The sequence below is a fragment of the Dermacentor albipictus genome, unplaced genomic scaffold, assembly GCF_038994185.2.
Source record: "Dermacentor albipictus isolate Rhodes 1998 colony unplaced genomic scaffold, USDA_Dalb.pri_finalv2 scaffold_13, whole genome shotgun sequence".
In the NCBI taxonomy this organism is placed as follows: Eukaryota; Metazoa; Arthropoda; class Arachnida; order Ixodida; family Ixodidae; genus Dermacentor; species Dermacentor albipictus.
The window spans coordinates 11,174,885-11,202,490 of record NW_027225567.1 but is presented as its reverse complement, the minus strand read 5'-3'; the positions used below and the strand labels follow the sequence as shown (position 1 = coordinate 11,202,490).

Genomic DNA, 27,606 nt, shown 5'->3' with positions numbered 1-27,606 from the left:
TTGCTGCCTGGAGTGCGCAGAGGGATATGCATAGCCCCACAGAAGCAGGTAGTGCCATATCGTATAAGATAAAGCAACTATAATTATTTCAATGGGTAAATGGCACTAGTAGTTCGAGTTGTTTTACTTATTGCTGTGTTTTTCAGCTGTCGTCACTCTTCAAATATGTCAATTTCGTTGTTCTTTTGCCATGAATGAGTTGTCCAGCTAGTGCAAAAATTACTTCTTGCACACCAGCAGTGTAGTTAGATCAATTGTCAGGTTTGAGGCAAGAGTGAGCCATTGTTTTCAGCTACCTGCAACTATGCTGAACATAGTGGCTGCTACAGAAACAGCCTGACATACCTATTCTTTCTGGTCATGCTGGGCAGACAGCTCATCAATGGGAGGAGCTTTCGCAAGGGATGGCACAGTCTAGTAATCACAAAAGAGGAAGCAAGAACTGCTCAATAATGACACGGGTGCCAACAGACGTTCGGTTCAATGGGCAAGGGCACCACCAGGGCACCACTATGCGCAAGAGGTGCCAATGGTGCTCGACGACTTCACAGCAAAATGCACAAAGCTTGTGTGTAGAGCGTGCCAAGTACCTCTTTGCATTGCATGCTTTGAACCCTTCCATACGAAGCCGTAGTCACCTCAGGGCCTGAAAGAAAGAAGCCCAAGGTGTGCAGAGGGACGCATGTCCCCCCTTCACTCATGGCCTCAAGTTATCTGTGGGACAGGTGCAGTCCCGCTGATTCTTCAGAGAATACACTTGCACAAGAAATAACTCGCTTTTTTTTTTTTGCAGTTATTCCAGGCGGTACAAATCATTTGGGAAAAGGTATAGCAGAAACCCTGAGTAGATTTCTCACGCCTGACAAAGGAATATCCAGTGGCAAACTCAGTGACCCAAGTAGTCCAAAGGCTGGCTTCGAACACAGTTTGACCATGGAATAACCAGTTATCCATTTTGGCGTGAAAGGTTTCGACGCAGAAAGACGGGCATATAGAGGCACACTTTTAGGGACCCGACGGGCTAGCTTCCTAAATGTCTGCCTCTGTATAAATTGGTGTTGCAGTTTATTCGGGCTATAAAAAATCGGTCAACAAATGCATTTTTATTCTTTTCATGTATCTTTTGCACTAAAGTTGGCACAAAGGAAAAATTGCAAGATCAGTGTCGATACGATGATAACGAAGCTCTAAAAGTGAAGCATTTCACAATAAAACTGTAAAGATAAGCAGGTATGGAACCGGAAAAGCAAATAAAGGAGGTGCTCACAAATCCACGATGACTACATTGTCAGGCTTCACATCTGCGTGGATGATGCCACACAAGTGCACCTGTTGCAGGGTGGTGATCAACTCGAGGGCAAAGTAGAGCACCAGGCACTCGGGAATGCTGCGGCGGCCTTGCTTCTGGTAACGGGCCACCAGCTCCTGCCAGCACAGAGTGCACAAGCCACACAGTTTCTCCCAATGGCATAGACGTAAAAGTGGCCCTGCAGTGCTGTTGTGTGCATGCGAATGCCTTGCCTGGAAAGTCAGGGCAACTTGAAGAAATATCTAGTGAATTGTTCGATCTACCAGAGTGGTTTAGTCCGTACAGTCAAACCTCCTCATAATATGGTACGAAAAGGAACACTAAAGTGAGCCCCTGTGCACGCTGCCTGCCTCCATCGACAGCTGACGCCTGTCTGCACTATTGCCACAGTCGCCTCGCGAGTTTCGTAGCAATGAAAGGGAAGCGGCGAGAGAGGCGCATGACGTGCGCAGCATGCTGGCACGGCTGCAGCAGCTTGCCGTTATTACTACGTTTGCTTCTTTGAGTATTCGCGTTTGTTTCTCTTTCAGTACAGACACCCAGTAGACAGGTTTCATTGTTATACCAATAACGCAGCATGAGAACATTGCAGCAAGTGGTTTATTTTACTGTAGAACACACAAAAGTTCACAGTGCCGTGGCTGCTTTATTGTTATACAGTCAAACATCAATATAACGAAGGTGTACTTGCAACGGAAAACTTCGTTAATGACTAATTTCATTAATTCAGTAGTAATAATAGTTACACAAATACTCAGCACATTTCTGGTCTATAGTACTTAATCAGTAAGAAATTGTAAAGAAATCACGAGGAGGTCAGGCTGTAACAGCGTGGTTATGAGCTCCAACATGTGCAGTGCAGATCGCGCTGAGTGCAATGGATCGGTACGGCTCACGGCGTCCCAGATTTGCAATTTGCGTTACGTGATGCCATAAATCTTGGACACCATAGCTGACTGCGCTTGGTGCCCGCAGCCGTCAAAAGATGGTGCCCACAAATTGAAAGTGAAAATGTGAAAAGATAGATAATCGTCCAGATAAAAAAAATGCACAGTTTCGATAGCAAAGAGCCAAGTATGCAAAGTAAGGTTTTAGTTTTATCGATGTAATGTGTTACCCAGGTAAATGTGAACATCTCGCTCTATGACCACGGACACTCGCTGTCACAAACAGAGTGAACGCTTCACGCTGTGTCTCAGAAACTTGGGATTATGCAGCCGCCAATAGTAGACACACGGGAACACAATGCGCATCAAGGCATCAACCATCTCTGCTTTTAGCTTTGCGCTTGCCGCAGATTACCTCCGAAATGAGCAGATTACCTAGATGGAAAACCTCATGCAGTCACAGCAACGGTAGAGGAGGAAATGCTTGCTCCCCTGTACCCATCCCTCTTGCACTTAAGATGCGAGTTGTTTACCAATGTGTGAAATGGTGCAGTGGGGTTTTCTTAATACCGCACCCCGGCGAACACGTCTCGATGGCTTCTCAACGTTTTCATGCAGAAGGATGCTTGCAAATGCTTGAAATGGCTGAAACCTGTGTTAAATCGAAACCATGCTGCAAGATTACTTTGCTAAATTGCAACATATACACAATTTTCGACGTAGCTAAGATTGGGAAATAAAAATAGTTAGTTACATTGTGAATCTCGCAACATCGAGGTTCCTTATATCAAGGTTTGACTGTATTCAAGATATCGTTAAAACCAGCATTGTTGGAAGTGGGTTTAACTGTATCACAAAAGTGTTTAACGTTACATTTTTGCTACATTATTAGCATATAGTAATTTCTTACTCAAAGAACGCTAAAGAGAAATAGTAAATCAGTTGAGACAAAGTACTATGTATTTCCTAACTATTTTCAATAATTTCGCTGTATACTACTGTATGTATACTACTGAAATATGAAACAAACACGAAACCTTTAGTATTAAAGCTCCATGCTGAAACCCAAGCACCAGTATATCAGAGCGACTTTGCGCATTTCAAAATTATTTCTCATGTTTGGACTGTTGGGGCTCTGTGAAAGTTCTTGAATTGAGATGAATTTTAGTGATGCTCCTTTAAGACAATGCAGGTCATTTTAACCGATAAAAGATTTCATCATCATCGTCATTTTATTTCTATATATGGTTACAGAATGTTGCTGAAAATCACCTGGGCCCTTAGTCATACTGCTAGTTCTTGGCCCATGCAAATTAGTATAAAACACCATTGCAACTCAGGTTAACAGGTAATGTGATATGTAATACTGTTTCTACTAACATTGCTGTTAGCATGATATTAATAAGTTTGTTCTAGCACAAGAGAAAAACCAACAATTGCAAAATCAGTTACCGTATATACTCGCATAATGATAGCACTTTGTTGTAAAAAAAAATTGTCGCTAATTCAGGGGTGCGATCATTACGCGGGTTAAATTTCCCGCAAAAGAATTTTTTTTTTCATTTTGCATTTGCTGCAGGATGACAACAGGTCAACAAATAGGCGGCTGCCACTGTATGTAGTGCAGGACACCAAAAAAAAAAAATGCCGGCCGGAGAAGCAAGCTGCATGCGATTTTTTTTTTTCTATTCGCGAGTACATTACGTGCATTGAAACAGTTTCTTCCGTATCTGTAATGAATAATACCGTTAATATCTGCAAGTTTGCGGCAATAACGCAGCCATGTTCACTTTGAGGGGACAGAAACGGATGGGCGCGCTTAGCTGCCAGTGACATAGAAACACATGGCAGGCATGCTGCAGAAACTGCGGAGTTTGTCTTCACTACTATCCTAATACGGCACGTTTCTGTTAAGGGCGAATATCTTAGCTGTGTTACAAGCGTGGGCGTATGAATAGGGTACACGTCTAACCTATCAGTGTAAACGCGCCTGCTATCGTCGCCGCTCCCGGTTTGTTGCGTGCCCACGAGTGCAGACGAAAGAATCGAAATGCGCCTTTTTTGTTGTTGTTGACCACAACCAATATAAAGCCTACACATAATAAAGGCAAGTGTGGTTGTATTTTTTTTTTTTTTTTGTCATGGAAGTGCGGAAAGTGATGAAAGGAATGAAATGGGGCATCTGCTTAAAAATGTTTGGTGCATGCAGATCGCTTGGTTTGTCTGGAAGAGTTATTCACGTAGCATTTGGCAGATGGTAAGCACAATCATTATTAGCTAGACTTGGCACACGACATATCGCTGCGGCAGATCGGGGTGCGATCATTACACGGGAAATAAAAAAAATCGAATCTTGACAAAATTCAGGGGTGCGATCAGGCGTGCGATCATGGGCCCAGTATTGCACTATCTTAGGGATCAGCCCACGTATGGGGAGTGCTTAATGCCTGCTTCACCTCCACCGCGGGTCGCCCGGGCATTGCCCTACCTTTGGGTGGACCCACGTATGCAGAGCGCTCAACGCCTGCTTCACTTCTGCCGCGGGTGGGCCTAGTATTGCACTCTCTTAGGGATCGGCCCACGTATGGGGAGTGCTTAATGCCTGCTTCACCTCCGCCGCGGGTCGGCCCGGCATTGCTCTACCTTTGGATGGACCCACGTATGCAGAGCGCTCAACGCCTGCTTCACCTCCGCCGCGGGTGGGCCCAGTATTGCACTATCTTAGGGATCGGCCCACGTATGGGGAGTGCTTAATGCCTGCTTCACCGCCGCTGCGGCAGAGGTAAACCAGGCGTTAAGCACTCCATACGTGGATGAAGCACTTCACTTTTCATTTTAAAGCTTTGACTGTCGTCAGCTCTCGCTGCCATTCCATCTTCTGTGGAATCTCTCCTCCCGTGCTCTTGGGACAAAGGAACGACAACACAGTAGTGCAAACAATCACGAGGGCATTTACTGCACATTTCATAGATCAATGCCTGCTAGCCGAGTTGCCATCCACACAACATGCCGATGGGCGCGCGACAAATCTAGAAGTCCGACTCACCGCGACCAAAAAAGCGAGCGAATATGTTCGCCCCATGCTGGATCCCAACGCCTGGTTGTTCGCGCGTACTGTCACGCGAACGGTGGCGCATTCCAAGGCGGCCATGCGAGATGGTCTCGCAGAAGCATGGGTCAGCGCACACGTGGCACGGCACGTCCGTCCCGCTTGCTGTCTCGAACCTAAAAAGGAAGAGCCTTGTCTGTCGTCGCCCGAGTAACCCCGCCTGTCGGCGGCGTTAGCAGCGGAACACTCGCGCCATCTCTCGTACTGCACCTCAACCACTCCGACCGCAGCGGGCGCCAGGCCACGCGGCAAAGGCAGATTACAGGAGACGCGCTATGCGGGAAAAACATCAGGGGACGCGCGAGAGTTGGGCATCCCCACACTTCACAGAGTGGAATGCTTTTCAATGTTTTCACTCCTTTTAGATGGCGGTGGTTATCGGCATCTCCTGGGGTGTGAAGGCCAGTTTTCTCATCGATTCGGTGCCTGCGCGATTAACTCGAGATGAGTTCAGTTGTCACTATCTATTCAACGATCACGCGCATCACTGTTGCTTTGTTAGTTCAACCTTTTTGTTTAGACTGATCCAGGGACCAGGAAAGTGATTCGGTTCGTAGTCAGCTGGTCTGTATGCTCGAGGAACGAGGTGCAGCCAGAGAAAACACCAGGTGCAGTAAACTTTTCCTTTTGCTTCATTATTTCCTTGAGTGACGGCTCGCCGCAGCGCTGGCAGATCCTCGAAGCATTACCCGCGATATGGGTTAGGTAGGGTGGAAAATAAGATAATGCCAAACAGCGTCCACCATCAGACCTTGCAATAACCAGTATAACCATAAAAAATATTATTGTCACCGGTTACCTCGTCTGGCTTTTCCATAATTGTACAGCACTTTTCGTGAAAAATTGCGAACTGGAAAGAAATGTTGCCGAGAGCTGAGAAATTAAGTGATTTACTAAGGGAGAGAGCCAATGAAACAGCCAAACAGGAAGGAAAAGCGAAAATTAACAAGTTCAACTGTTGTTTCTGAAAATATCTATGGATTAACATCTCTTTACTTAAAAAGAAAGTATAGAAAAGGCCGACAGAAGTGGAGAATAATTCCGCGTGTTTTGAATCACGCTTCCACAGTTATCAGTGGAGCCACCTGACGTAGCCAGTTCTCTGCTGTGCCAATGTGAGTGTTTCTATAACCTTCCACGGTGGGCGCAATGTGTCTAGAACCGCAGCGTCCTGCACTCCACGCGCTTGTATGGGACTGGCGACTACGAATCGTTACGCAACTTCTCAAATAGCGACATGAGTCGGGTTTGGCACTTCAATTGGTAGAGCAGTAAACGAGGGATCCAAAAGAACTGCGATTGTTCCGCAAACATATATATTTCTCTATAGTTCTTCCAGGGCTAATTCAGAAAACACTACTAGAAATCTTTATTTTTTACTTTCGCTTGTTCACTCTGTCATGCGCGACTCAATTTGATGTGCTTCCTTGTTTGCCAAGTAAAGAAGTGGTGTATCCCACAGGCGTACGTGTGAGGTACACCTTATTTCAATTCTTTTTTGCAGATTTATGCATCTTTATGGTCAATGGTAGGTATTATTCACATTTGTGCTCATAAAGCTACCTACCCCCCCCCCCTCAATTGCATACCTTGGGTAAGGTAACTCTTCGTAAGGTAAGGCCGAAATTCGGCAAGAGCCCACACAATGGCTAAGCATTCCTTTTCAGTCACAGTAGTTCGCTTTAGGTCTGGTGAGAGTTTGACTGGCGTAGGCTACGATGTACTCGTCAAAGGCAGGTTTTCATAAGTAGACAATGTAAGGTGGTAAATGCAGTGTCACACTCTTCTGACCAGGTAGAAAGGTCACATGTGCCAGCAAGAAGCTGTGTCGGGGGTGCAATGATGGCAGTGAAATTTGGCACAAAACGGTGAAAACAGGAGCACAGGCCTATCAAGCTACACAGGGCCATAAGTTTTGTCAGCTTAAGAAATTTGGCCATGGCGTGAAGTTTAGCGGGATCAGAAAGTACGCCATGTTTGGGAACAAAATGGTCCAATATAGTTAAGGGGGGACGCGGGTCTTGAAACGGCAAAAAGTCACAAAAAAGTCGATTTTCAGAAAAGTGCATTTTCGCTACCTTTATACATTCAAGAATCCCTCTGCGAAATGTAGAAGCTAAATCTAATCGGAAAATAATAAGAAATCAAGGTTAAAGGGGCCAGGGTGAACGCGAAATCAGCAAAATTTGGTCAAAAATGTTCAAATTTCGCACCGTCGCCTTTTGCGAACGCGGGGGCCGGTGGCCGACATATTGCGCTTATTTTGAGCCTGTTTTCTTTGTGCGCATTTTGCGCCAGTTCAAAATGGCGTCGGTGAAGGGAAACCGACACTATCGCATCATTTCTGAAGGATGCGTCCGTGCCGCCGATTGGCCAAAGCGCGCACACCCTCTGCACGCCTCGCTCCTATTGGTCTGGCGCTCTTTGGCGCGCGCTTGACCGCTCTCGCGTTTCGCTACGTTTGTTTATCTCTGGTTTCATCGCTCCGCTGTCTATGTTGTCTACGTTTGTTCAGCCACTCACTTCGCGACAACGTTTGATAAGGTGTTCATTTCGCTGCCCAGATGGCTGGAAAAGATAGTCGTCTCATGGCTACTACGCGTCAAGCGGCTGTGGAATGCGCGACGGAAGGCGGCTAGGCCTGTCATACTCGCGGAGTTGCCAGTTGCTGGTCTGCCTGGACAACTACCTACTGAACTCCAGACCTGCACAGATCTCCCTCCTCCAGCATGCCTGGTCTAGTTCACCCCTTTTGCCGCTAGGGAAAGAACGTACGAGCAGAGTGGCGCTAGTTATACCCTGTTTGCTGTCGTCTGCTTCTGCGATCTGTTCAGCGCTTGTCTTGCCACTTCGGCAGGCACAAAGCGCTTGTATTGGCGGTAAATGAATAAATTCACAAATATACAAAAGAAAACATATTTGCGCATGCTTTGCGTTTGAATAGTGAAACTAGAAGAGGAGGAGCGGTGCAAGAAATGTAAACAACGAGCATAGGTGGCAGCTGCAATGCTAGATCGACGGCATAAATTTCCCTTTCCTAGCCTCCGTAAGAGACGGGAAAAATTATTTAAAAAGATTCATAGCGTTACGTGAAGCTGAAGCCGAATACTATTTACAATTTATTTACAGGGAAGCTCACGGAGGCCAAAATGATGACGCTATATCAAGCCGGCACACACGTCGTTTTTGTCTTCCTCAGTGCAGCCACACTGTGGCGACTGTTCCGTAGCATCACCCCCGGCTGTAGAATCCGCAGTGAAAGGTGCGTGTGGTATGGTTTTAGTCTTGCCATGTGAACGATGCCACTTGCAGCTGATGATGACGCTGAGAGATCAGCGGGGATGATTTCATACGTGACATCGGTCACTTGTCGTACCACTCGGTAAGGGCCAGTATAGCGTGACAGCAGCTTTTCGGAAAGGCCCAAACGTCAAACAGGTGATTAGAGAACCTGGAGAAAAGTGCACGTCACAAGTGCCCTCAACCACACGTTCCGCCACTGAATACGCCCGCGTCGCGGGCGTATTCAGTGGCGGAACGTATGTCCAAGGGCAACACGGGTTCTCGGCCATATAGGAGATAGAATGGTGAATAGCCGGCGGTGTCGTGACGCGATGAATTGCAGTAGGACCCCGCTGTTACGTTCCTCACTGCTGCGTTTTCCCGGCTGCTACGTCGTTTTCATCCGGTCCCGGCATAGCTTCCATAGGATACAATGTATAAGGAACCCCGCCGTTACGTAGTAGCTGTGAAAACGTTCCCGCATGGTACAGTGGAATCTCGATGATACGATCACGGCTAATACGAATTTCTGAATGATACGAATTTTTCTGTGGTCCCGGTCGAGCCCCATTACTTTCCAACGTGCTAGAGAACGGTTGTCACGAATCAATTTTCGACCCGCATCGGTTGATACGAATATTACCGAAGACACTTTAGAAATTTTAAAGTGTGCTTGGCGAAGGCCAGACGCTGCTGCCGTCTGCGCTCCGCTTCCCTGGCTTTACTGTTCGGTGAAATGGCCGGTCGCTGCTGCCGTCTGCGCTCCAATTCATTCGCTTTGGTGTTCGGCGATATCGCCTGTCGCTGCTGCCGCTTGCGTTCTGCTTCGCTGCCTTTAGTACCCGGCAATCTAATCAGTCGCTGTTGGCGTTTCCGTTCTGCCTCCCTTGCTTTCGCATCTGGTGACATGTTCATTCGTAGCACGCGCATTCGCTCCTTGTTCTTCTGGCGTTTGATGTTGGGGGAATCCGGTGTCCGCTGCCGCTTCTAGAACCGCTTGGCGCGCAATCACTGGGTCGCTGCGGAGCTACGGGTCTCACTCGACTGCAACGAGACGTCTGACGAAGGAGCGGCGGTGCAGCTGCCACCGCCGAGGCCCGCGCGCTTGTTTTACCGCTACTGTGTGAGGTCACAGTTGCTATGCACAGCTGCGCCCCCGACTGGCGCGCCGGTTGCTAAGGAGGGAAGGAGGTTGCGCCATTGCGCGGAGAAGAGGCCACAGTTGGCACCATTCCAGCGCACGGACGGACGCGACCGCGAGCCCCACCAACGGCAGTGAAAGAGAACAGCGCACAGTTACGCGATTTCTCCCTCTCTCTTTTGGTGCGGAGGCGCGGACGTGGCACCGGACAGCACGGAGGCCGCGACTGGGCGTGAAGAGTTTGAAACGGTGGTACTTTTGTTGCTTTTCCTCCTTTTCCGCGTGCCATCGGACGGAGTGGATACTGTGCTTCTAGCCGTGTTCTTGTCTTTGACGTGAACGACAGCGAAGGACCACCACCGGCGGCTGAAACGCTGCATACGCTCGAAGTTCTGAGGCATGCTATTTCATCACGCCGCGGATGAAATCAGCGACGACACATGCACGCGTTTTTATGGATTTGAAAAAAGTCTGCTAATTGACCTGACAGAGAAAAAGAAGCAGAAGGACATCGGAGACTTTTCCTTCAAGATATAAACGCTTTTTACGTACGTGTGCCTGAGTGAATTCACCTCTCACTCTAATTTAGCTAGATTTAATTGTTTGGATGATACGAATTTCGGCTAATACGAATATTTTTTGTGACCCCGTGAGATTCGTATAATTGCGATTCCAGTGTACGTCGCAACTTAGCACCCTGCACCCGCCTGGACTAAAGTAGGCAACGTGTTCCAACCACCATTTTGGCTTTTGACGAGTTTTGGCTGGGCTTGGCTATGGAACTGGCTGCAAGAAGCCGCACGCCAGTTTGAGAGGCTGCCACTAAGTGGCCATTCCTGAAAAATGCTCTCACTATCATCACTGTGATTACGATCACCGCATCGTTTTTGGACTTGGACGTGTCGACTCACAGAGGAAGGAAACTCAGGAGAGGCCCTGAGTTCACTCTTTGTGAAGATAAAGTGAAACCAGAAGTTGGCGTTGCTCGTAGCGTTGCTCCGCCTATCGGGCCAGCTCTCCTCTCTTGTTTACGTTTCTCCCACGCCGCGCAGCGCGCAACCGGGCTGCTCGGACGCGCGCGCTCCGCAGCAATAATAAACAATCGTTAGCACGTTAGCATGATTACGCCAAACAGGGCAAAATTTCCTGCGGATATTCCTTCGTCCGTTGCCATTGCTGTGGTGCGGAGACGACGAGGAGCACGAGCCGCATGATACCAAGGAGTTGCCAAATCGTAGCTTTGGAGAAGCCGTCGCGGCTCTGGACCTCCTCCGCAGGTACATCGCACCTCACAGCGATGCTGACAGCAATGTGGCCTTCCAGGCTATTGAGAAACGTGTGGCGATTTCTAGCGAGCGAAAGAAACGGCAAGCCACCATTATAGACTTTTTTAAGTCTTAAGCGCACTCTGTGGAAGTAAATTGTCTATAGTTGAAGCTGCACTTTTTTCATTCATTTTTGGGGCTTTCCTCACTGTTGCGTTTTCCCGGCTGTTACGTTTTTTTTTCCCCGGTCCGATGAAAAACGTATGAACGGGGTTCCACTGTATATACGAACGTCACATACGGTAAGTGAAGATCCCAGTCGTGGTGGTCGGTCGCAACGTAATTCGAAAGCATGTCGGTGATGGTCCGGTTGAGGCGCTCCGTGAGGCCGTTGGTCTGTGGGTGGTAGGATGTACTGAGCTTATGCTTTGTCGAGCAGGAGCTGAGGATGTCCTCGACGACTGCCGACAGAAAGCTGCGGCCACGGTCAGCGAGTAATTGGCGTGGAGCACCGTGCACTAAAATGATGCCATAGAGCAGAAAGTCAGCAACGTCAGTAGCGCAACTTGTCGGGAGGGCTCTGGTGATTGCGTACCACGTAGCACAATCGGTAGCGACGGCGACCCATTTATATCCGGAGCCCGAGAGAGGAAATGGTCCAAGAAGGTCTAGACCAACACGGAGAAAGGGTTCGTGTGGGATGTCGATCGGCTGGAGACATCCAGCTGGAGGTGTGGAGGGCTTCTTCCGGCGCTGACAGGGCTCACAAGCGGCAACGTAGCGCCGCACGGAGCGGGCGAGACCCGGCCAAAAGAATCGACGGCGTACACGGTCGTATGTGCGCGAGATGCCCAAGTGTCCAGCCAAGGGAGCATCGTGAAGTTGCTGGAGGACAGTCGAACTCAGGTGCAATGGAATTACGAGCAGAAGGCCAAGGCTCTGTGGATCGAGATTGTGGCGGTATAATGTCACCTCCTTAAGGAGAAGCATCTGCAGAGAGGCGTCGCCAGGAGTTGACTCCAGACGGTCTATGAGGGCTCGTAATGATGGATCGTGCCGTTGTACGTTGTCGATTTGAAGCAACTGGGACACAGAGAAAACGCAAGCGATGGCGTCCGCATCAGCCGGCTCGTCGACGGGGTAGCGGGACAAACAATCGGCATCCTGGTGTAAGCGTCCCATCTTATATACCACGGAGAAGGTACATTCTTGCAGGCGTAACGCCCAGCGAGTAAGTCGTCCCGTGGGGTCCTTGAGCGAGGATAGCCAGCAGAGAGCGTGGTGATCAGTGATGACACAGAAGGGGCGTTCGTACAAGTATGGACGAAATTTCGCAACAGCCCACACAAGAGCGAGGCACTCGCACTCTGTGATTGAATAATTGCGCTCAGCAGGTGATAGAAGTCGGCTGGCATAGGCTATAACGCGATCATGTCCACGCTGGCGCTATGCTAACACTGCTTCTATGCCGTGACCACTGGCATCAGTTCGAACTTCCGTTGAGGCAGACGGGTCAAAGTGTGCCAAAATTGGAAGCGTGGTAAGGAGAGTAGTCAGCTGCAAAAAAGATGCGGCATGGTCAGGACCCCAAGAAAAAGCGGCATCTTTCTTCAAGAGGTTGGTAAGGGAATGCGCGATGGTCGCAAAATACTTCACAAAGCGTCGGAAATAAGAGCACAGCCCGACGAAACTATGAACATCCTTGGCAGACTTCGGAACAGGAAAATTCGTAACGGCGCGAATTTTGTCCGGATCGGGTCGCACGCCTCTGGCGTCTACGAGGTGTCCAAGGACGGCGATTTAGCGGTGAGTGAAATGACATTTTGACGAGTTCAATTGGAGACCGGCGTGGCGTTACACGTCAAGAATCGCTGAAAGAAGGTCTAGATGAGTGTCGAATGTAGGCGAATAAATGATGACGTCGTCCAGATAGCACAAACACATGGACCACTTGAACCCCTGAAGCAAAGAGTCCATCATTCGTTCGAAGGTGGCGGGCGCGTTACAGAGACCGAAAGGCATCACCTTGAACTGATAAAGGCCGTCAGGGGTAACAAATGCAGTCTTCTCTCTGTCCATGTCGTCGACGGATATCTGCCAGTATCCGGACCGTAAGTCGATAGAAGAAAAATAGGTGGCACCGTACAGGCAGTCTAGAGCGTCATCAATACGTGGCAAAGGGTACACATCCTTTTTTGTGATTTTGTTCAGGTGGCGATAATCTACACAAAAGCGCCACGTTCCATCCTTTTTGACAAGTACGACGGGAGATGCCCAGGGACTACAGGAAGGCTCGATAATGTCCTTTGCAAGCATCTTTTTGACTTCCTGTTGGATAACAGCTCGTTCCGACGCAGAAACACGATATGGACGTCAGTGAATAGAGTTCGCATCGCCAGTATTTATGCGACGGGTCACGACGGACGTTTGACCTAAGGGTCTATTGTCAAAGTAAAAAATGTCGCGATAGCCTTCAAGAACGCAGCAAAGGACTGCAGCTTGAGCAGGTGTAAGGTCAGAGGAAACCATCTTCTTAATGTCGACGTCAGTACCGTGCGATGACGTCACGGTATGGGCTGAGCTGTGACGATCTTCCACTGTGAATGGCTCGACCTCACCATCCTGCAAAGCGCTAAATATAGCCAAGGAGATGATCTGAGGCAGAACTTGCACGGTTAGTGCGAAATTGACAAGTGGAAGGCAGGTGCGGTTGCCAGTAATTTTCAGCACAGTGTGCGGCACGGTAACACCATGTGTAAGCATAACGGCCGGAATCGGTGCGGCCACGTAATTGCCGTCAGGTACAGCTGGTGAGGACAACAAGCCGACGTGTGTCACAGAGTGAGGCGGTAGGCGAATAAAATCCATGCAGCTCAGATGGCTTGGAGGCAAGTCAAGGCGAAGTGAGCCGGCCGAACAGTCAATGAGGGCAGAATGATTGGCAAGAAAATCTAGACCGAGAATGAGTTCGTGAGGGCAATGCTCGATGACAGTGAAGAGAATGACGGTGTGTCTCTCAGCAATGGCGAGTCGGGCAGCAAAGAGCAGCAGTCATAATGGACACATGCACCCCGGTGTCAATCAACGCGCACACAGGGACATTGTCGACGAGAACGTCCAACAGATTCTTGTTCGTGGGTAAGGTGAAGCGAGGATTTCGTGCTGATGTCATCAATGCAGCTTCACCTCCAGAAGCTGCACTGTCTAGTTTTCCGGTCGGGGGTGCGGCAAGTAGGTCGGAGAAGGAGCATGGCATGATGGGGGCGAGCGAGATTGGCGGCGGGAGGGAGAAGGCGAGCGGGAGTAGTGGGGTGGTGTCAAAGGTGCCGCCGGGTCAGATGATGGAGCGGGCATAGAAGGAGCGAAGGAAAAGGATGCGCTAGAGGGGCGACGGGGGTAATCAGGATAATAGCGCGTCGGATAAGTCCAGCAGCTGCGGCAGTGGCGAGCGGCATGTCCAATGTACAAGAATATTCCTGGCACTGCATTTCAGTGAGCAAAGGAGAAAGACGGCCATGGAAGTGCTAACTCCAACAAGAAGCTTCTTTGAGCGCAAGGAAGCTGGCCAAAAAGAGGCATAAAGATAGGATGCATCCAGTTTATGCCCCTGGTGAATTTCCTTGAGATTTTATTGGTATGTTCTCGATAAAGATGTTGCAGAATGTTTTTCCTTGATTTCTCAAAACAACAATTCTGACAGACTTCCAATTTGGAGGTAAAATAGCTTCTGTCCTATTTCAGCTATCGGCATATTCTTTTTTTTTTTGCCAGAAAGAAATGTATGCAGTAAACAATATGCACTTTTTCAAAGCAGTACTCTTCTCAAAAAGTTTTTGAAATGGGTCACATGCTTGACATGTCAAGATGGCATTTTTTTCTCATAACTTTGATGAGCTCTAACTCTTGCTCAGATTAGCCTAGAACATTTATTAATACCTTATGGCACTCATTGAACATTCTAGATAGTCTTTATATTCAAGTTACTGTGTTAGGGTTTTCTGTTTAGATGCTAATTTTCCTCCAAACAAAGGACCCAGCTTATACAATGCTTTTTGAGTATATCAAAAACTACTTATCCTATGGCAAAATTAATTATATTTTTAGAATCTGCATATTAAAATACACCAAGTGTGAAAATTTCGTTCAGATCTGTCCACAAATAAAAAAAGTAGTATTTCAAGTGTATCCTCCCCCCTTAACTTGTGCCGAAAAAACACTTCTGTAAGTTAAGTTGCAGGCCCACTTGCGTAAGGCAGATCAATGTTCAAAGCATTGGAGATGTCTCTAGAAGTCAGGCACAAGCACTGCAACGTTGCGTAAATAACAGGGGCATGTTTGCCACTTCAGGCCACGCAAAATAGTGTGCATTATCCGTTCAAATGTGGCCCATTACACATGCCAAACAGCATGACATTAAATTCATACAAGCTGTCCAGAGTGACAAATGTGGTCTTACAGCGATCAGCGTCAGCCATGGGCACCTGCCAGTATACAGAGCGGAGATCTAAGGAAGGAAAAAATATGGCTCCTAGTAATTAGTTAAGTGCATCTATGTGCGGCAAAGGCTTGACATCCTTTCCTGTGATCTTATTCAAACGATGATAATTAACGCAAAATCGGATGGAACCATCTTTCTTTTTGACAAGATTGATTGGGGATGCCCATGGACTACTTAATGGACAAATAATGCCTAGAGTGAGCATGTCAGTCACCTGCTTGTCTATAACCAGCCTCGCTGTGGCTGAAACCCAGTAAGGTCGCTGCCGCAGAGGAGCATGAGAGTCAGTGTTTATGGTGTTGGAGACAGCTGTTGCTTGACCCAAAGAAGTAGTGAGGCAATCAAATGCAGCTCTGAATTGATGAAGACGAAGAAGCTCGTCACACTGCATCAGAGTAAGGTTACGGTCAACGAATGTGGTAAAGGGGTGTGTTGAAAAATTTGAAGGCACAGGGTCTACAGTGGAGATGTGAGCAGCAGGTGGGTCTCGATGCGCGCTGAAAGTGCACCGGCTCAACACAACCGAGGGACTCGTGGCGCAACAAATGAAGCGGGAGTGATGTTGGGTTAGAAATACACATGGAAGTGGCACCAGCACAAAAATCAAGCACAGCGAATGGCAGAGGAACCATTCGGTGTTGGGCAAAGAGGTCAGATGACCTAAAAAGCACATTACCGTCACACAGGGAGTCGCACAAGGGGATGATCGCATATGACCACGGAGATATGCTGGTGTCTTCTGCAACCAAACATTTTGCATGGGGCTGCTCCTCAAATGACATGGGACAAATAAATAAATAATGAGAGGTAAGTAGGAATGCAACCTAGGCGCGCGTACAGCCCATGACGGCATGAAAGAAAATCCCATCCCAAGATGACGTTGTGAGAATGAGAGGCGAGGAAAAAAATTCAATAACATAAAGCTTTCCTTCTATGATGGCTCAATGTGTTGCGTGCTACCTGTGCATAACGAAAGACCTGAAAGTGGCATCATCACCTTCCGAAGTCTGCAGCAGTGGTGGGCAAGCATTACAGAAATTGTGGCTCCCGTGTCTGCAAGCACTAGTACAGTCGCCGACCGTTTATTCGGACCTCACGAGGACTGCGGAAATGTCCGAATAAACAGGTGTCTGAAAAAGCAGATTAAGAAAAAAGAAATGAAATCCTTTATTTTCACACACTTATTCAGGCTCGGCAGTAGGCTTGAAAAAATTGTGAATGCTCCGTCGCACGCTGTTCGGTTTATGTGCAATCAGATAAGCCTGAATCTTGGAGGGGGTCATACGGTCACTATAGGTGGCTGAAAGCACAATCACCGCTTGTACACGCTCCGCATGCGACAGCAGTGTAGCACATGGCGCATCACCTTCCGACTCGGAGTCATCCTCTGGCGGCGCAGCAGAAACCTGAAGAATGATCTCGCCATCGTCGAGTTCTGCGCATGTCAGTACAGCAGTGTCAGCACCTGTGAAACTGTCAAATGAGACGGTGTCCGGAATCGCAATGCAACCACTGCGCAGGTCTCGGCAGAACATTTTCCACGTCAGTAGGGAGCCCATCGGAAGGCGACAAATCCTAGGCCTCCCGGCACCCGCTTGCTGGCATTCCCCAGTGCAGTCTGCACAGGCACTGTCGGCACCATTAGACAGTTGACGCGATGTTTTCGTATGCCGCGCTGGATCACCGCAACCTCGACACAGCACACAAAGCAAACACTACCCCGCTGTCACGCCGACACCAGTCGCACAAACAGAAAACGTGGCCTACTCGCAGCATCGTGCGCGAAGAAACAAATCAGCTGCTGGATTGTCTTGACATGGCTTACTAAGCTGAGACCGGAACTGCTGCAATCACTCTATCGGACCACGCACAAACGATGATGATGAGCAGGTATTTGCAGTAGTGCAACTTCGTGGGGCAGCAACGAGGCTCCATTCAAAACAAAAATGGTGTTTAGCAAGTCGAACCACGCACCGGTCAGAGTCGGTGCATGGTGCTCTCGATCGACTTGCCTCAAGGAGTGTCTGAAAAATCGGACAAGAGGTTTCAAGGTGTCCGAACTGTCGGCAGTTGTTATACGTTATGGTCTATGGGGATAATGGCAGTGCTGTGAAGCAGACCGAATAATCGAGCATGTCCGAATTTTCGGAGTCTGGAAAATCAGTCGGCGACTGTATCTGTACTTCTTCCACGATCATATGAATCATGTTACGAGGGGAAATTGGAGGCCTTGAAGATTTTGCAAGACATGCAATTCTGACCTCCCAAACTGTGCTGACCAGTTTTCCTCGGGACGAGTAGTAACACCTCATGGGCAAAATGGAGCGGCGGCAAGGGGAATGTGGTCGACAACTGGCAAAAGCAGATTCGTCTGATGGGCTCATAGAATTGAGGGGCGAATCCGGTGAAGCATGGTGTTGAAATTTTCTTGGAGGGTAGTTTAAAGCCGGTTGCCAGAAGCGAGCAGGAGGTGCCATCCGGCGCCGGTAGAAATGTGCCATGTGGTCAGTAATCCTGCAGCAGTAATAAATTGGCCGGTTGTCTGGTGTGTAACATGGGTTCTACGGGCGGGGATACTGCGGCACTAACCTGGAGGGAAAAGGAGGTGTCCGTGTTGGTGCATACAATGCGGCATGGGTCAGCGTTGAGGGCACCGAATCCAACTGCACATAGGTGTTTGGTGCAGCAACAGGAGTGTTGTGAAAGACAAGGGGAATGCACTCAGCGACTTGTTCCTGGAAAACATGCTGCAGTGTGGACGTCAATGAAAAGGAAGCCGACTCTTGTGTCAGATACACCAATGAAAGTAGGCGGGCCACCTCTTCGCAAAAAAACTGCTTAATCTGTGCCATCATTGAAGAGCCATCGGCGGTAACAGTCAAGCCTGAGGAAGAGCCTACCACTGCGTGTGCACTGCGTGTGGCGAGCGCCACTGCTTGCGCAACTCATCATAGCTCTGGGGAAGGGTCACTACTTCAGACACAGTGCTGAGGGTCTTTGCCAACAGCATCTGAAAGGGCATCGTTGTCAACCCCCTTTAAGTATGCCTGACCTTGTCGCTTTCTGCCATTGTCGCATCGACCCGCTTGCAGAGATCCATGACATCCTCAATGTAGCTAGCGAATGCCTCACCGCTCCCGCTGCGCTTATTCTCGCAAACGTTGCTGGGCACGAAGCTTGTGGACTGCAGACCGCCCAAACACCTCTGTAAGGCTGGTCTTGAATTCCACCCCAAATTGATAAGTCAGGTTCAAGGTTGCGGTACCACAAGTTTGCAACGTCGCTTAGTTAGAATATGACGTTCAGTTTTGTAGCCTCGTCCCACTTGTTGTGGTTGCTCACCCTTTCATAGGAGGCGAGCCATTCTTCCCCGTCATGGTCTCCTATCCCACCGAGAATGGCAGGGTAGCGCTGACGCGATGCACCCGAGCAGGCTACGGCAAGCATTGTGGTCGTTGGACATGGTGACAGGTCTTCCATCATGACGGGAATGGATGGCAGAGTCCTGCTTTGAAGTTCCAAGTTTCCAGGCGTACCTCGGACCTCAATGAAATGTGACGAGGTTTATTCGAGTCGGCAAGCAATAGCCAGAAACACAGCGACAGCAACGATGGACATGCGATGGTGATGGCGCTTTCCATCATGCCAATCTTCTTCTGGCTCCAAGACGCACGATGGCAATGGAACTTTCTAATGCCATTCTTACTTGCGATGCAAATACTGCCAAATGAACCAGCAGAGTTTTTTGGGAACAGTGTGAGAAGCAAGGACAGATGCACACAACGTGAGCACAGTCTCTTCTGCCTTTTGTATAGTTCAACTAGCAGATAACTTGATCAATTTCATTGGTACCATCAGAGTCGAAATAATGTCTGTTGTGTGTTTTGTAGGAAGGCTTACTATTGCAACTCAACTTATTTTCAACTGCAGTCTACAGTTAATTCAAATGCAAACAGTATCGGCAAAGTGCTGAAGTTAGAGGAAAGGCGAGAAGGTCTGCACTCACTGCATGCAAGTTTCAAAGACACAGTCCTGTTTGTTCTTTCAGCTACTTGTTGCACAATATGTGAAGAAAGCAAAAGTTCAGGGGACAATGGAGGTTCGAAGTGATGAACAGTGGTTGAACAAGGAATGTCGCCAGAGCAAAAGCTTCGCCAAGGGGTCTGCACGAGAACAAGGTTTCCAAGTTGCAGGTTAAGCATGTGTCTAGCAGCCTATTTGTTACTCAGCCATTGTGTCCCTCCCAACTGTTCTGCAAGATGTTGTGGGCAAGAAAGGTGGGACCATCGAGCCACTCACCAAAAGTGTTCCATAGGGGCTGTACGGGAACACCAGGATGGCGCCATTGTTGAAGAAGCAGGCTAGTTGCAAGTCTACCACACAACTCGCCTGCAACAAACACACCCAACACCAACTCAATCCCAGCTGCTGCACCTAATGAGTTCCTCTTATCAGCTTTGACAAGAACTGAGGGGATAAAAAGAAGAAATATAACAGCAATGATGACACTCCAAGGTGCTTACTATGAGAAGGAGATGACTAAAACCACAACAAGAACAAGCAAAACAATTTAGAAGAGAAACATTCAAGCAGCTTTGGGTTTGCATGTTTTTGCTAAGGGTGGGCGAATAGATTAGCTGTGTTACAAGCGTCAGTGTATGAATAGGGTACACTTCGAACGTATCAGTGTAAATGTGGCTACTATTGCTGCCGCTCGCGATTTGTTGCGTGCCCACAAGTGCAGATGAGAAGAATCGAAAGGCGCCTTTTTTGTTGTTGCTGATCACAACCATTATAAAGCCTACACATAATAAAGCCAAGGCACGTTTGGTCGTAGCTTTTTTTTTTTTTTTCATAGAAGTGCGGAAAGTGATGAAAGGAATTAAATGGGGCATCTGCTTAAAAATGTTTGGTGCGTGCAGATCGCTTGGTATGTCTTGAAGAGTCGTTCCTGTAGCATTCGACAGATGGTAAACACGATCATCATTAGCTAGACTTAGCCCACGGCATATCGCTGCAGCAAGTTCAGGGTCGAATTTTGACAACAAAATTCAGGGGTGCGATCATTACGCGAGTGCAGTCATTATGTAAGTAAATATGGTACATCACATTTGATGACGATGTGATGATGTAATCATAACTTACAATCAATGAGGTCTCAAAGCTACCACTGGTTTTAGTGAAAAGGAAGTGAATGTGTACGAAGGCAACAGTATCAAGATCCTGTAGACAAACTGAGTTTTTACGGCAAGGTAGGTGATAGCATCATTCAATCATTCCAACTTTGCATAGCTTTTGTGCTTCACCACTGAGCACCTCGATGCAATAAGGCTGGCCACTGTCACGCATTCTGTCAAACAAATTTTGTCCTCAAAAAGGTTAGTGACTGATTTCACTAAGTCTCTTCAACTTGATGTTGTGAGCCGTATTGTGAACAGTAAAGTGCACAACTTTTACAACGAAGCGAGCTGTATAACGAAAAAGTTTGGAGGTCTCAATCATTTTATTATACATGCATTTCACTGTACATTGGCTCATGGGGCATGTCTGAAAGCGTCAGGCATGTCTGAAAAATCTATCATTAACTGTGTACATGCTCGTTATATTCACCCATGTACTTGGTATTTATCCTTCTTTCCGGGACTGCATTTCACTCACTGACAGCTAAATGTTACCGCTCGGTGCATTAATAGGGTACTTACTAAAATGTTACCGTTGATTCTTTCTGTTGTGTATGTTCTTGCTAAACCTTGTGTAATCAGATTGTAAGCGTGACACCAATTGTGTTGTACTTTCTGGAAGGCACATGGGCACCAGCGATGGAATCTTCGACAAGTCATGTATAAAAGCCGACTCGCTTGACCAGCATATCAAATTTTCAATGGTTGCCGACTATGCTCGCCGCTATCATTGTGCTGAAATGTTACTTGTTTTGCTGGGCACAAATTCATACAACAATTAGTTAAATTTGTAACTCAGTTTAGACAATGCGTCGTTCTTCACAGTCACTATAATGTGAAAATATGAAGGTATGACTTCATTTTAATCTCGGAATTAGTAAAGAACTGATATGTGAAGCAATGGATGGCATAACAAGTAAATTCGGTTAACCTATTCTCTACCGATTTACTTTGCCTTTATTTTGATGGTTGTGTTGGCTGGGCCCCATTATGCACAATGCTGATTGTGCTGCCAACTCAAGTAAAATATTCCGAACCAGTCTCTTGCTAGGCTTGTACAGTAGAACTTCGTTAAACCGTACCCGCTTAAACAGTAGTTTTGTTTTAAAAGCAGTAAAGCCGAATCTGTGACTCAGAGGCCACTGAGAATAATGTGTGTTGTATCTGCATAAACCGTACCAGCTTATTGTGTACCTATTGGTTAACACGTGGTGTTTCCACTTTTCGTCGTGCAAACACGGCAGTGCGTCGTCTCCATCGGGGGGCCCGGCAGAACAACAAGCCTCAGAGAACAGAACAACGGCCTCCAAGCGCCCTGTGCATTTGCGTGTGAAGCCACATCAACATCAACATCATTTCGGCGCTGTGCCAGAGCGCATTGTGTCGTCGTGCGAACAAGGACTCTCGTCGCTCACGCCATGCCGAAGCTCGGATAAAAAGGACGCTGGGTGCTCAGCATAGAAGAAAATTTAGACATCGTTCGTGCTATCGAATGTGGCACGAAGTCGTCGGCAATGGCACACGACAGAGATCTACTGTTGACTACAGTGTGTGGCATTCGGAATGCGAAGCAGTTCCTCGGCAGCGCTGCTGCGACCACAGAGAGATCTGCTACGAGGTGCGACTTTTCATCGTCGTTGCCTCTGTTGTTGCCTAAGCATCGCCTAGGGAGAGTGATAAGGATGACACGGAAAGCGACAGCACAGGCGGTTCGGGCCCGACAGTGGCAGAAGCTGCGTGTTACGTCAGCCTCACGAATGCAATCATCACAATGAGGACAGCACCCCACAATGAAAAGGGCGCCCCGGGACTGCTGCAGCGCTACTTCCCGCGTGCACGGAGAGCTTGCAACACCAACGAGGAATCTGCCATGCGAGTGTTTGCCGAGATGAGGATGAGTGGCTGAAAAGCTGGCACGCAGCTTCAGTAATGTTGAAGGCACTGTCGTCGCTGCTAGGCCGTGGGAACACCAAACAAAAATGACACCTATGTCATGCGAGGTGAACAAATACTGCATGTTTTATGCTTTCATTGAACTCTCTCCGAGTTCCGTTTTTGACAGGTGAGTGGGCGATCTCATGCTATTTCGGTTAAGCAGTACTACCGTTTAATACGCACTTTTTCTGAGCTCCGGCCAACTACGGTTTAACGAGGTTTCACTGCAGTGTATTTCATCCCCTAGGCTGAGTGACCCAAGTGCCTTCCCTGTATGACATGGCTCGATTATCACGACCAGCACAAGCAAACTGCAAAGGCACACACAACTGGCATCTTTTGTGGCTGATAGCCGCACTTTGTGACAAAGTCTTGGTTAAGCAGTCACTCACAGGTGCCCCCGATAAGGCCTCGTTGAAACGCCGATGCAGTTCGCAGTAGATGTAGGTCTCCCAGTAGGCATTGGTTCTGCTGTTGTGCGCCTTCAGCACAACCTTCATCTGGGAAGGTGCCTGCACAGGGTGTTGTCGCAAGGCATGTGCAGTGAAACACATTTGGGGTTCGATGAGAGTGCCCAAGCAACAATACCCGTGCATCAGGGCAGCTTAACTCAACTAGTTTAATATCAATTACCCCTTTTGAAACTCTAAGGGCCACAAACAGGCTCCTAATGATGTCAGAACAGTGTGCTAACGAAATAAATGTTGTGCCTCTTAACCACTATCTTACCCATCTTGTATCCAAGCCTCTTGCTCATATAATCAATAGCATGTCCGACTCTGGTATTTCTCCTTCCTATCTTAAGCTTGCCCATCTGTGGCGGCTAGCATGCATTTTCGTCTCTTCCAATCGCTTTCGGTGCATGCAGTACACAATAGCACGGTCACTCTTAATTAAGAGTAATTTTGCAAACAGGCAATGCCCAAACTAGCCAGAAGGCAGAAAATTCTCACTTCAAAACTTTCATCATCGTCCAAGTATGTCTCTTCGGTGTTCAATATCAGTGCAAGATAGACCTGCGCATAAGCGCTCGATGCCAAGTGGTGGAGCACCTTCACCTCCTGGCCACCTGGAAGCAAGAGAAGGACCGGGTGAGTACCCAGACACACACCACTGCTGAATTTCGGAGCCTTTTTATACTATGAAAAGGCGGTGCAGCTCATAGTTGACACACGCTAAGCCCACAAAGGTCCGTTCTCTCATTTCAGATAATTTCGGGTCATGTCCATACAATCGAAAGGAGTGGTGGAAATTCAGAAGACTCCCGAAGAGAGCTGGGAAGCTGGCAAGTATGTACCAAATATTCTCACAAAAGCGCTGTGCTCATCTACATAAATTTGGGCCAAAGTTTCTCCGGTGCTGCTCGAACAAGAGTAAAAAGTAAATCAATTTGCATTTCACTCGACCCTCGTTAAAACAAAATTGAAGAGGAAGCCAAGATTACTTGGTTATATCTACTACTTCATTATATTGACTATTGCCCTTTACTGCAGTAGTATATATGCCAAATGGTGTGCACAACTTTAAACACGCAAAGACTACGGCTCTGCGTCCTGCAAGTCCACGGACGCGTTCGGCCCACGAAAGCAAAACTGTCTGGTTCACTGCTCTCTCGTGGCCCCGTCTGGCCCGATGTGTGAGCACGCCAGCTTGACTTGGACGGCTCGTGCCGGTTTCACGCAATTTTGCAGGTTACACCTTGGTGCACAAGCCAGCGTAGCACGCCGCAGTGCATGTGCAAAGGGGAGGCACTAGTACTCTAGGTTGCAGTGTTGTAGATGAATGTAATACATGGCCTACACAAATGGACAGCATGTCACCCAGAGTCGCGTTGAAACATTCAGTGAGCCCATTGGTCTGGGGGTGCTAGGTGGTGGTGGTTCGATGAATAACATGGCGCTGAGCCTTCGACAACCTCAGACAAAAAGATGCACCCACTGTCACTGAGGAGTTCACGAAGTGGGGTGTGGCAGAGGATGAAACAGGAGAGCAGGAAGGAGGTGATGTGTGCAGTGGCAGCAGGGGGTGCTGCAGTTTCAGTGTACTGCGTAACACGGTCGACAGCAATGATGCTCCAGCAGTTACCGAAGGGTTTCATTGAAAGCGGACCATAGAGGTTGATGCCCACACGATAAAATGGGCAGGCATGGCAGGGAAGGGGCTGCAAAGTTCCAGCTGAACGAGGAGACAGATTTCCAATGTTATCAGTCTGTACATGATGGAATGAATTTGCAGACGTATGTAAATATTCGTCACCCATAGCAGCACTGCCGAAGTCATTCATATGTTCCGACTCCGGCGTGGGCACGCAGCAGGTCAACATGAAAGTATTCGCAGGTAGCAGAAACTGCAGGTTGCACGGTATGAGTAGCCATTTGCAGCCGTCAGGTGAGTAGTTGCATTCGTGCAGAACATCATCACGAATGGCAAAGTGAACGGCTTGGCGGCAGAGTGCATGAGAGGTCGGACGCTTCGGCGTGTTGGAAAGTAGTTAGAGGGGGACTGCTATCCAGGGGTTGTAGAGCTGCTCTGAAGCAATCCGCCTTTTTCATTTTCCTGTGCTGCCCTCTGCCGCACGCCGCTGAAAACGTGTTGAAAAGGTCCCAGGGCTTTCGCCAGTTGATTAGTGTAGCTGCGCCCACATTGAGTGCGCGTCGGTTGTGCATTTCGTGGATCGCGAATCATTATTAATGGCTTCTTCGGGACAGCATGTCGTTCCTGGAAGCCATGTAGCACATATCCACTACTGGGTGAGCAGTCCTGAGTGCGCTGTTCTGCAAACAGTGCGGCCGATAAAGGCACGCTGAATTCCATTTGGCGACACGACTGCCTTGGAATAAGTCACCAATTTCTGGACTTTGACATCACTTTTTTGTTATCTTTACACATTATTTAGACATTTAGCATATTCAAGAAGTTTTCGAGCGCAGCCTTCTGCGTTGGATTTATTAAAGCGGTGCACTTGTTTACATCGACATCTACAGCCGCAGATCGTTGTTATCGTCAAATATTGCGGAAAAGGTGCATCGCTGATATAAAATAGTGTCAAAACATAGCAAAACATGCATACCTGTGCACATGTGCCGTGTTGTTACACCCTGAGATGAGTCAATATGAGCAGCCGAACCACTTAAACAACGGCAACTGTGATCGAGATACTTATATTATGGGCTGTCAATTAAATCACTCTCGCTTTTCTTTAACTCCACCATACTTACAGTTTTAGCATGCCGTAGAGCGTTACTAGAGAAAAGTGTGCTCGCATAAATGCTCATTTGTAGGCCATGTTCTTCTCTCGCGAAAACGCATGGATGCCATCGCTCACACGGCGTTGGTATAACTGAGCGAGGCGGTTGTTTGTGTTACTGTATACCGAATACACCGTCTCTTGTTTGCCGCTTGACGCAGAGGCAAACAGTGCATCTCTGAAATTGAGAAATGTGCCAGCAAAGCAATACGTACAGGCCCGCAGATATACGTGGCGACAGAACTGCTTGTTGGTCTAATTAGTGCTTGGTAAGAGACATGTTTTTGCCGCAAGTTAACAAACACGAACGGAAGACACATAAAGACAACACGGGCGAATGCGGCCGACAGCCTACAGGCACGGTGACGTATACAGATGTTGGCACAGCGCTGTGTCACCACTTACCGCTTATTGTGTACGCGCCGTGCGAAGTTAAGTGTAATTGATTTTAAATCACTAAGGCCAGAATTGAACTATAAAAGCAGTTTTGTTTAACCTAACTGCTTACAGTTCAGTTCAGGTCCACTGGTAGCGGGTGCCCGAAGTTGAAGGCGCCAGGTTAGCCTTCGCTGAACAGGATCAACACTGGCTTAAACTTCATGGGTATGGCTTGAGAGGGTTAAAGCTTGTGCATTTAAACTTGGCAGGTGTGTTTGACTCATTTTGAGCACAATTAATTATATATACAAGCGAAGACGCTGTTGCTATTGTGCTGTGGGTTCGACGGCCGATCGCGCAGAGTTCAGTTGAACGATGGTCGGCACGCTGATTGTGCCGATGCTGTCGACAAGAAAGCTCGTCGCAGTAAAACTCGCGCTCGTCGGTTGCATCGTTGTCGACCTGGTATGATAAAACGGTTCCAGTGATGCACAATCGTCGGACAATCGTTGGAGTGAGCGTCTTGGTGGTCCCGTATCGACCCAGTGTTGCTGCGCCTTACGAGTACGTGCAGTCAGGCATGCACTGCCATCACCACCAAGCGAGGACCGACGCCGCAAGAAAACTTCGTCAGCAATGCGATGTACCTAAGTGTGGCCCAAGTGTAGTCCGGACTTGGTGTAGTCCGGACTACACCAAGCCAGATTACTTGGTGTAGTCCGGACAACTCAGACGATGCCCTGGCCGCTTTCTCTGTGGAGTTTCAGTCTTACACTATGCACGTTTTCGGCACCGCACCGATGTCGAGCTATCAGTAGAGTTTCAACGCGGTACACGGCACGAGTGTTTGCAGCAGTGCGTGTCCGAGCACTTCTTTTTTTCTTTTTTTCGGGGGACTTACCGGCGCGCGGCCATGCGCGCGACCCTTCCAAAACGTTTCACGACTAATCCGCTAGGGCATTGCGCATGCGCCATCGCGCCATGAAAGAGGCGGATTCCGTGGATGCTGAAAACAAGACGACGGGTATAAGTGTTGACAGGCAACTAAGGTTGGCATACAGAGGAGACTGCACAGGGGATCAGCATCTGAATGCTTGCAGCCAGAGCAGTAGCCGACGATGTTGAACTCTTCAAGTCAAACAGCCCATCAGGCAAGGAAGCCACGTGGGTCTTTTAAATTTGATAGCCCAGAAAGGGCTCCAGCAACCTGTCATTCTCTTCAGCATCCGACGAGGCATTCACTACTTTACGACGTCTTCTTCAGAAGACCTCCTATTCTGCGTCACTTCGATCTTGCAGCTTCGATGGAGGGACAGATAGACACCAGCAGCATAGGTTTGGTTTGGCACCGTCCAGCACAACAAAAACACGGGCA

The 27,606-nt window shown here is 48.2% G+C and overlaps 1 protein-coding gene across 11 annotated transcripts in view; it reads right to left on the bottom strand.

Annotated features, from left to right (window-relative positions):
• Positions 1 to 27,606, bottom strand: part of LOC135915696 (uncharacterized) — a 293,473-nt gene that overhangs the window by 78,594 nt on the left and 187,273 nt on the right. For 5 of the 11 annotated variants that reach the window (XM_070528622.1, XM_070528621.1, XM_070528623.1 and 2 more), the window contains 4 exons: positions 23,560 to 23,675; positions 22,999 to 23,118; positions 19,791 to 19,880; positions 1,268 to 1,425 (listed from right to left, as the gene is read on the bottom strand). In XM_070528622.1, coding sequence (XP_070384723.1) covers positions 1,268 to 1,425; positions 19,791 to 19,880; positions 22,999 to 23,118; positions 23,560 to 23,675 — 484 coding nt within the window. Of the gene's footprint in view, positions 1 to 1,267; positions 1,426 to 15,856; positions 15,877 to 19,559; positions 19,655 to 19,790; positions 19,881 to 22,998; positions 23,119 to 23,559; positions 23,676 to 27,606 lie in introns of those variants that run through there. The other 6 variants (XR_011509490.1, XM_070528628.1, XM_065448829.2 and 3 more) reach the window with 5 other exon arrangements.